The 10479-nt window shown below is 57.2% G+C and overlaps 1 protein-coding gene across 2 annotated transcripts; it reads right to left on the bottom strand.

The window, feature by feature from the left end:
- Positions 1 to 8013, bottom strand: CDK10 (cyclin dependent kinase 10). 2 transcript variants are annotated; one of them, XM_008050034.2, is made up of 13 exons: positions 7903 to 8013; positions 5865 to 5937; positions 4871 to 4942; positions 3629 to 3731; positions 3376 to 3457; positions 3045 to 3112; positions 2334 to 2386; positions 2091 to 2160; positions 1534 to 1593; positions 1038 to 1161; positions 814 to 953; positions 457 to 509; positions 1 to 194 (listed from the first exon to the last, which is right to left on the bottom strand). In XM_008050034.2, the coding sequence occupies exons 1-13, from the start codon at positions 7987 to 7989 to the stop codon at positions 97 to 99; spliced, it is 1083 nt and encodes a 360-aa protein (XP_008048225.1). In that variant the 5' UTR covers positions 7990 to 8013; the 3' UTR covers positions 1 to 96. The 2 variants fall into 2 exon arrangements, with proteins under 2 accessions (XP_008048225.1, XP_021564236.1); XM_021708561.1 differs by having other exon boundaries at positions 832 to 953.
- Positions 8014 to 10479: the final 2466 nt, after the last annotated feature.

Genomic DNA, 10479 nt, shown 5'->3' with positions numbered 1-10479 from the left:
GACTGCATGGAGTCAGCTGTAGGGGGTGGTCCCCACCAAGGGGGCCTGGTTAGCCTGGCCCACAGCCCTTCCTGGCTGAGGGTGCTGCGCCTGCCATCAGGGCTTGCCCCGCTTGCTCTGGCCCTCGGAGGTGGCTGGGGCGGCCCGCTTGTTGCGGTGGTGAGGGAAAGTGGGCATGAGCTCCGGCTCACAGGCTGTAGGGAGGAAGGGCAGCTCAATGCTGGGCCGGGAGGGCTTCCCAAGCAGATCTGAGACAGGCGGGGCCTGAGGTGGGAGCGCAGGCTCCAGGCTCGAGCCCAGCTCTGCCCCATGCCTCCATCCCTCCTGCCCCTGATAGCTGGCACCACCACAGAGACGACACCAGCCCACACCCCACCTGCACAGTCAATCCAGCTCAGACACAGCAGGCTGCCAGCCAGATCCCTGCATAGCCACCTGAGGAGCCCGGGCACTCACGGAGGGGCTTCTCCTTGAAGTAAGAACTCTCCAGGCAGTCCCCAGCTGTTGCCCTGGAGAAAGGGGGCTGCCATGAGGGTTGGGACCCTGGGCCTTGAGTTCTGTTCCCCTCACATCCCACCGAGTGGAGCAGCCTGTGGGTCAAATTCCCAAAAGCACGCTGGGCAGCAAATGGGGGACCCTCAAAGGATGCCCCACAATCTGAGCACACAGAACCACTTAAACTGGGCAGGGGCAGCTCCTGGCAGTGGGGCCCGTATCTGAGAAACCATCCTTAAAGGATTTGGGTTTAAGGTGTCCTCCCACGCCCACAGAGATCAGGGCCCTCGGCACTACAGCTGCAGGTGAGGTCAGCACCTTTTCTTAGGGTCATACATGAAGAGGAAGTTCAGCAGACGCAGCCCAGCCTCTGAGAGCCATGGGAACTTGTGCTTGAGGTTGTTGTATGGCTGCTTCCTCAGGCTGTATTGCCCCACGAGTGGCAGCTTGGAGAAGCCCTGTGGGAGACAGTGGGGCAACGGAAAGCTGAAGCTGCAGGAGCGGGTAGGGGGAGGGGCAGTGCAGGGCTGCCAGGCACCCACCGGCCAGATGGTCTCACTAGGTGTCCCCAGCAGCTGCACAATCAGGTCAATCTGGTGGATCTCGGACGTGCCAGGCAGGACGGGCTTGTGAGCCAGCAGCTCAGCCAGGATGCAGCCCACGGCCCTGGGAGAACAGCCGACCTTGCTGTGGCCATGACCCCTGCTGAGCACCCCACCCAGGTAGCCCGTGTTGGGGCAGAGGATGCTGTGATGGAATAGGCAAGGCCATAGGCTCCCCCCAAGCCTGTGACAGGTCCCAGAAGGAATATCGAGGCAGCCCCAAGGACAGGCCTGCATCCTGAGGACTGGGTGCCCACCTCAGCCACCAAAGCCGCAGGCTCGTGCTCCTCTCGGGCTCCCAGGCTCAGGCCTGCCTCCCTAGGAGTGGGGAGGCTGGCACAGGCCCTGCTCACACTGCCCCTGCTGGGAGATGGGCCAGGAAGCAGGTGAGCCAGCCCCACCCCAGCCCTAAGTTTGGAGCAGCAGCAGCCCTTACCACATGTCGATGCTGGTGGTCTGGGTGGTGGTTCCCAGCAGCAGTTCAGGAGCTCTGTACCTGCAGGCAGAAGCAACCCACCTCACATGCAGCCCTGCAGCATCCTGTGCACTGCAAGGACCACTGAGGCCTCAGCCACCACCAACCTGGGTGAGGCTTTAGAGCCAGGGCCTCAAAGGGAGAGCATGGCTTGGGAGGTGTGGCCCCGGAGGGTGTGGTCTTGGGAGGGGTGTGGTCTTGGGAGTAGGGATCCTGGAGATGGTGCTAGTCAGACCCGGCTTCTGTGCCACAGGGCAGAGAGGTGGTGCAGGGCTCCCAGCCCAGATCTGACAGCCTTCAGTCCTGCCCTTCCTCAGCACAACCCCACTCTGCCCGCTAAAGCTGGCAGCCAAAAACAGCTATCGAAGCCACACAAGCTGCCTATGCAGCAGTCAGTGACACAGGCTGCCCGTCTCAAGATGGAAACCCAGCCTTTATGAGTGGACAGCCCCCACAGTTCAAAAGTTTCAAGCCTACTCGCTGCCCCCCAGGGGCCACCACATTTCCGAGGGACTCACCAGAGGGTGACCACCTTGGGGGTCATTGGCTTTACTGGGATGCCATAGGCCCGGGCGAGGCCAAAATCCGCTGCAGCAGAGAGGAGAAAGTGTATGGCCACCGAGCTGCCATCTGGGGACAGAGCCTGGCACAGGCACCTTGGGGCCGTAGGGTGCTTATAAGGACCACCCCTGGCTTCCCGAGACATGGTGCTCACTGGCAGACACGTCCTCCATGCATGGAGGCTGGCACTCCACACCCACCTGTCTTCACACAGCCCTTGTCGGTCATAAGCAAGTTGGAGACCTTCAGGTCCCTGTGGGAGAGACAAGGTTGGTGGATCCAGGGACAAGCACCACAGTGATAACCAGAACATCACCACACATGGATGCCTGAGATGCGTTCCGCACACTTCCTGGTGTTTGGGCTTTTTATGAAGATAGTACAGACAGTGGCAAGGCTGTTTGAACACTAGAGTGCTCAGAGACCTTCTGAAGCAAGAGGCAGAGTCAGGTCTCAAGCCAAGGTCTCCCTTCCAATTCTGGCTGGCTCCCCACCTGGGCATCGCCCTCACTGCCCCAGGGCAGAGATGCCTGCCTACCTACAGGCCTACCCCGGCTGTCTCAGCCTCTTTCCTGCTGAGCCACAGGCTTTCTGGCTTGACTGCTCAGACCTAAGTCTCAGTCTTGAGGGGAGAGCAGGTATGTGGGCTTCTCAGCATGCTTGGTTCTGGGCCCTTCCCTATGGAGCAATTAGTGTCTGTTCCTCTCCTGGATAGCACTCAGAATGGCATGCAAGCATGGGCGTCCAGGGGTCATCCTTCCCTTTGTCACCAACAAGCACCATCTCCAACAGCTCTGGAGACCACGCCCCTCCCAAGACCACACCCTCCCTCCACTCAAGCCACCCCTCCTGTTGAGGCCATGCCCCTAAAGCTTCACCCAACATCCCTTCTTCAGGCTGTCCCCATTCACCTATGGATGATGAAGTTCCTGTGTAGGTACTGGAGGCCCCTGAGCACCTGCAGCACGATGCACTTGACCTGAGTGGAAGGCCAGAGACCAGTTACTGCAAGCATGCAGGGAGCCTGACCTGGGCCCTGCCATAGCGGCCCACACAGCAGCCTCAGGAACATGGGGACCGTCTAATGAGGCTCTCAGGCCTGGGCTCCTGAGTAGGTGCTCCAGAGGCCAGAATTCTACCTCATTAAAGCTTGTGGGAGGCAGCACCATGCCACACATCCTCAAGGGGCCGTGTTTGTACAAATGTGTACCACAGGGATCTGTGTGCCCCCAAGCCACGCACCTGAGCCTCAGAGAAGGGTGTGGGCATATTCTCCAGGAGGCTGGCCAGGTCTTGTTCACAGTATCCCATCACTAGGAAGATGCTAGAGGAAAAAGGGGAAGACAGAGGCCACCCGCCTGCCTTCCCCCAGTGGCAAGGTGGCCCTCCCTGCTGCAGGAGTGGACATAAGCAGGTGGGGACCCCAGAGGGAGAGGGATGGGGGAACAGGTGGAGCTCAGCTGGGGCCTAATGCAGAGGCTAGGGGACTACTCACCTCTCCAGGTGGGTCCCCACAACCACCTCCTTCAGCTCCACGATGTTGGGATGGCGAAGACGGAGGAGCAGCGTTATCTCCCGCAGACTGCTGATAGGGATGCCTGCAAGGGAAACAGCCCCAGTGACCCCACTCCAGTGATGGGACACCGACAAGGGAGACAGCCCCGGTGGGCCCACTCCAGTGATGAGATGCCTGCAAGGGAGATGGCCTCAGTGAGCCCACCCCGGTGATGGGACACCTGCAAGGGAGATGACCCCAGTGAGCCCACTCTGGTGACGGGATGTCTGCAAGGGAGATGACCCTGGTGAGCCTACCCAGGTGACAGAATGCCTGCAACAGAGACAGCCTCAGAGAGTTCACTAGCCCAGGTCACATGAGCCCCTCAGCAGGATCCCTTTCAAAATCACCCTCAATGATCATGAACACCTGATACAAGGGGCTGTAGCTGCCCTACTTCAGGAAGAATTAGGGTGACCCAATAAGCACCTTTAACTCTTTTTTTTTTTTTTTTAAGTCGGAGTCTCGCTGTGTCTCCCAGGTTGGAGTGCAGTAGCATGCTCACGGCCACCACAGCCTCGACCTGCTTGGCTCAGGTAATCCTTCCACCTCAGCCTTCCAAGTAGCTGGAACCATAGGTGCATGCCACCATGTCTGGCTCATTTTTTGATTTATTATAGAGATGAGGTCTTGCCAAGTTGCCCAGGTCTTGAACCCCTGGACTCAGACTATCCTCTCACCTATGCTTCCCAAAGTGCTGGGATGACAGGTGTGAGACACCCACCTGACCTCACCTTTATTTAGCTCTTCATTCAACAGAAATGAATGAGCACCTCTATGCTAACTGCTGCATACAACAGGGCATCCATAGCAGGCAGGAAGAGTCCTGTCCACATAGGCAGGTGCTGGGGTGAGCAGGGTGCTGGCCTGGTGTGGAGGGTGACAGCAAGGCTGAGACAGACAGTGAGGGGGGTCACCTGACAGGAGGGAGAGGACGGAATGGACAACACAGCCCCTCCTAGTAGAGAACAGGGAGAACCACGAGGGCTCAGAGAGCTGAGGCTGAGCATGGAGTAGGTGACAGGCTGGCCCATGCTGGAACCCTCCAGAGCTGCTTCGTTCACACTGTGCAGTCGCTCTCGGGAGGGCTGTATCCTGAGGAAGACTCAGCATCTGGCACCTTTCTGCCACTCCCACTGTAGAGTCTCAGCTGTGGTGGTCCCACCCCTTCTTCCGGCTCACCGTCCTTCTCTTTGTCCATCCGCACCTTCTTCAGCGCAACAATCTCATCTGTCTGGGTATCCCGGGCCCGATCTGGAATGGAAACATCCATGGTGGGTTCCAACCCCATCACCCATAATGCATTCCTGGGTTCCTTTCCTCCTGTGACCACCTGAGGCCCAGCAACCCCTAGTCCTCACTCCATGAAGCACCCCAAGCCAAGAAACGTGTTCCCTGGGGATTCTTCCTTTGAGCTGGGTGAGGGTGTTCTGTGTTGCTGGAACCTGCTCTAGCCACTCAGCTATGTCTAACAGCAGAGAAGATACTCCATTTAGAAGCAACACTGCTTTGTGTGAGGATGGCTCCCCAACGAACTGTGTTCATTCGTGCAGCTCCAAAATGCCTGATGCCAATTTCACAGTTGTCACAAGTGCCAGCCGTTTTTTCTTAGACCCTCTGTGGCCCAGGCTGGAGTGCTGTGTTAGCTCATCACTCACTGTAGCCTTGAACTCCTGCCTCGACCTCCTGAATAGCTGGGACTACAGGCCACCACACCCAGCTAATTTTTGATTCACTTTTTGTAGAAACAGGGTCTTGCTCTTTGCCCAGGCTGGAGTGCTGTGGTGCGATCATAGTTCACTGTAGTCTCCACCACCTGAACTCAAGCAGTCCTCCACCTCAGCTTCCCAAGTAGCTAGGACCACAGGTACCACCACGCCTGGCTTTAGCAGCTCTGGGAAGTTCTACAGTTTATTTCTTTAATAGTCACCTCCACTCTGTGGCTACACATTCGTGTTACTGACATTAACAGCCTGATGCTTATATTTATCCAGAATGGTATAAAGTTTGTGGTCATGACACCCAGAACTAAAGTTCCTGAACATGTTTCTGCCCTGGTTTGGAGCACAAGGTGTGAGCCCCTCCCAGCCCCGGTGCAGCTGCTGCCTGGACAGCCCCATTCTGCACCCGTCAGAGCCATGAGCAGTGGCTACAGGCCCCCACTGTGTCCACTCACACACAATGCCATAGGTGCCTTCTCCAATGCGGTTCAGCTTCTCAAATTCCTTCACGCTCCGGCATCGTCCCAGCTGAAAGATAGTGGTGCTGCCAGTTTGGACATTTGGCAGCAGATGGAGCCTTTGAGGACGGACACATCACATGTGACTTGGACAAATGAGTCTGCTCATGTCGTGCTCACCAAACAGAAAAGCAACCCCACACCCGGCTTTTCTGACAAGTAAAGGGGTGATGGTCAGAGGTGTTGGCCTAACCACTCCCTTTCAATCCCACGGTCCCACTGTCTAGTAACAGTAGCCACTGGCCACGTAGGGAAATACCTCTGTGGCCCATACTGCAGTCCCCAACATCCACACGTCACTACTTCCTTAGTTATGCAAGAGTGGCAACTGGCCTTAGGCTGTGAGCTGAAGGGACCCAGGATTTTCCCATGGAGGGAGGCTGGCTGCCACCTGTTTCTCTTAGCCCCGAGCAGCCTGATCTGGGGAGGTCCAGGTGGTGCCACAAGACAGCCAAAAGGAACCAGAATGCCTGGCCCAGTTGTGCAAAACACTTGCCTCTCTGGAATGTTAGGGGCAAGAGAAGGAACGCTTTTTTTTTTTTTTTTTTGAGTCAGAATCTTACTCTGCTGCCCTCGTTGGAGTCCAGTGGCACGCTCACGGCCACCGCAGCCTCAAAATGCTGGGCTCAGGCGATCCTTCCGCCTCAGCCTTCCAAGTAGCTGGAACCACAGACATGAGCCACCATGCCCGGCTGATTTTTTTTATTTATTGTAGAAATGAGGTCTTGCCAAGTTGCGGAGTTGAACCCGAGTTCAGGTAATCCTCCTGCCTCCACCTCCCAAAGTGCTAGGATTACAGGCGTGAGCCACTGCACCCAGCTGGAACGCCCCCTCTTACTCGAGACGCTGTACTCTGGGATCTCTCTGTCCTAGCAGCCTGTACCCTAGCACACAGTCGCCATATGGCACACCTGTGGGTGGAGTGAATAGCACTTAGTGGACCTCAGAAGTCCACGCAGCAAGGTTTGATTCCTAACAGCTCCCACCTAGCTACCCTGCTTCCCTTCTCTAAACAGTCTCGCCCTCAGTCTTGTTACTTTCTGACGTCTGAGGAACCAAGTCGGAATTACCTGGTCTGGAGCCCTTCCGCCATCTCGCGTCAACCTCTCCTGACTTAATTCCCCCCTCTCACATTCTCTCTGCTGTGCTTCCCATTCACACCCTTCCCTTCTCCCTGACTGTGGCAAGCCACCCCTTCTCATCTCTTGGTGTCCAAACCCGACCCCAAAGAAACGCCCAGCTCTGCGAAGCTCCCGGAGCCCGTCCCACTCCCGCACTCGTGCGTTCCGAGGCACCATCCCCGGCCTGGTATGTCCGGGCATCCTCGGGAAGTTTTCCAGCTCACTGATGTAGCCCGGCGTCGGCACAGCGCTCTGAGCTCCGAGGCGCGGCGACAAAGGACGAGAGTACCGCTCCCGTCGCTCAGAAGCCACTACCCGCTCCTGTTTCTCACCACCGCCGAGACGCGATCCGCTGCCGGAACCCCCCCGCCCCTCCTCAGCTAGCCGTCCGCCCCGGGAACACCACACAACGCCCCGTCGCCGTCCTTTTCTTTACAAGAGGGCGAGTGGCAGCACCTCGCACCGGGTTGCTGAGCGGATAAGAGACCGTCACGCAGCCCGTAGCCCGTGTAAAAGCCGCCGGGCCGGGGGGCGCCCGGCCTAGCGGGACCTCCGACTCCTCGCGGGGACATGCCAGCACCAGCGGCTCGCGGCGCGGCCGGGGCCTGCCCTCCCCACCGAGATCACGCCCTGAGAGCAGGCCAGGACCTCGCAAAAGGACGCGCCCCGAGCCCGGCAACCGGACTGACGACCGACCCCGCGCGCTTTCGGCCCTGCCGCAGGGAATCTGGGACCGTCGTCCCACGCGTGCCGGAAATCTCGGCGCGGCAGCACGACACTGCGCGTGCCAGCGCGCTTGGGCCTGGACGGCCGCGGGCGGGGGTCAGAGCTGCCCGAGGGGCGCCGCGTCGCACCCTGTGTTCCGCAGGCACCGTGAAGAAGCCTTCCTTACGGATACGCTTCAGACGGATCTGCTCCGACTCCGGGTCTGGCTCCGCCATGCCGACCGCCGCCCATTTGTGCGCAGGCGCGTTATCTACTTCCGGGGAGGCGCCTCTCCTTAGCAACGGTTACCAAGGAAACCACTGAGGCCCCGCCCAAGGACCTCGGTTCCTAGGATCTGCTCTGACGCCGCGGTTGAGCCTGGATACCTGACCCGGCAGGGCCGTCGGGGGAGGAGGCTGGAGTGGGAGGCGACGTCGATCATCCAGGCGAGGGTCCTCCAGGCAGGGGCCCTCGAGGTGTGGGTCCCCCGGGCGGGGGAAAGTCTCTACGCGAGGGTCCTCCGGGTGCGGTTCCTTCAGGTGAGGATTCCTCTAGGTGTGGGTGCTCCAGACTAGGATCTTCCAGGCGGAGGAAAGCCTTCACGCGCAGGGTCCTCTAGAAGCGCATACGGCTCTTGGTCCAGGGTTGTAGGCTTCTGTGCTCAGCACCTGGTGCTGGAAGGGACAGAAGGAAAGCTAGTACAGCTGCCAGAAGGATAGAAATGACAGGATAGAAATGGCAGGAGCAGGGTGAAAGACGAGGGCGGGCTCTGAGGAGACAGGTGTTCAAGCTGCACTCGGCCGGGAAGAAGCTGCGGTGTCAGCGGCAGGCGCTGTCCCATGCCTTCCTTCACTTCCCAAGGCCCAACTCCAAGGCTGGTATGAGCCCCTCCTGCAGGTGTCTGCCTTGCCGACCTCTGGCCCAGCCCTGGAAGATGGAAGCAGAGAAGTTGACATGGAACGCTTAAGAAGCACACTGGTGCACGGGACCAGGATTGTGGCAGGCCCTCCTGTCTAGCTTCACTGTTGAAATCCAGTTGAGCTAGTGGGGCTCAAACCATGGCCCACAGCCAGGCCTAGGCTAAACTCAGATTGGTATTGATCAGCATGAAGAAAATAAAATGCCTCCCCTTCGCACATTTCCTTCACATCCTGGAGCCTCCAGGAGATGTTTAAAGTACAAATGTCATTCCCACGGAGCAGAATCAGGAGGCAGTGCTCTAGAAGGAAGGGGTCCCATTTCCAGCCCTCCCTCTCTACCTACAACACTCGGCGTTAAAGCTAGGGAGAGCTGTGCACCTCTCTGGAGCCAGCTGGGAGAATAGGAAGAAGGGGAATGGTGCACTAGCCAGTGCCAGAGAGCAACCCAGGAGCCCCAAGAGGCCAAGGGACTGCACCTGGCTACCTATGATCCCTTGTGGAAGCCTTCTCATAAGGGTGGAAGACTGGGCTTCCAGGTGCCCATCTGGGCTCCAGTTACTTAGGTTAATGCAAAGCAGGCTTTCAGTAGCACATCTACAGTATTTAAAAAAGTGAGATATCTCCTGCCAGATTGCTTTCCCTTTGGGGAATTTAAAACACATTTAAGCAAAGTAGTCTTTAAGCAACATCATATCTTCATGCCATGCATTTTTTATTTTGGAAATTCATTTTTCAGTCACTACTTAGGTTGTATGTATGCATATTTATAGTGATATATGTATAGGAGGGTGTACTAGATAGGGCTGTGTGTGCATGCATGTGTGCATGTATTAGATAAGTATGTGTATATATGTTAGATAGGCACATGTGTACTAGAAACTGTATACTGTGTGACAGCAGCAGACCCCTTCAGCTGGACCCCTGAAAAGGCTGTGTCCATGACTGGTGGTCATGCTGCTGTACCCTGGTTCTGTGAGCCCACAGAGGCCAGCACATCTTGGAGAAAATGTGTAGTCTGCTGGCCAGTCTAGCAACTAACAAAGCTAACACACTGTCACTAGACAAAATGCGCAAGAGCAGACAGGACAGGTCACCGTCTCGTGCAACACTGGAGGAAAGCCCAGCCTGCCAGGGGTTGCTGGGGAGGGTGAAGTCAGCTGCGAAGTTGTCTACGGGCATCGTACATGGGTCCCTTGAGTGGCCTTCACTGTCTGGTGCCCTCACCTAAGGGCCAGAAAGACAGGACTGTGCTGACAAGGCCACTTCCAAAGCCCAAGTGCCATGGCTGCCCTGCACCCAGGACACATTCCACATTCTTCTTCTGGGCCTTTATATACACTGGGTCAGATTACAGTCAAGTAAAAGTCTTTGGGCCCCTGTTAGGTCACTTTGCACCTTTCAGTTCTGGAACATTTCACCTTGAGGTTTAGTCCTCGGAATCTGACCTTTCCTCCATGTTTGGGGATATCTCACTATAACTTCCAAGTCTTCAGAAAGGATTTTCACTGTCCTCTGTGAGTCAGAGTGTGAGATGCCACCTGCTGTCTGTTCATCATCCTGCACAGCCAGCCACTTCCAACAAGAATGCATTCCTTTATTCATTGATTACCACAAAGTTCATGCCAATCACTCACGCCTCCGCAGAGCTGCCGGTGGCTCTGGGAAGGTAAGACCAGGGTGGACCCTGGGGCAGAGCCTCATGTACTGAAGAAGGGACGCCTGCAGTTTCCCATGGGATGGGTGCCCTTCCGCCATCCTTGCCGGACTCCTATCGCAAGGAATGATGACAGCTACTCCAGGGTGCAT

The sequence above is a fragment of the Carlito syrichta genome, unplaced genomic scaffold (assembly GCF_000164805.1).
Source record: "Carlito syrichta isolate Samal-C Ts95f unplaced genomic scaffold, Tarsius_syrichta-2.0.1 Scaffold142937, whole genome shotgun sequence".
Classification (NCBI taxonomy): Eukaryota; Metazoa; Chordata; class Mammalia; order Primates; family Tarsiidae; genus Carlito; species Carlito syrichta.
The sequence above is the reverse complement of the archived record's forward strand: the minus strand, read 5'-3'. Positions and strand labels throughout refer to the sequence as shown.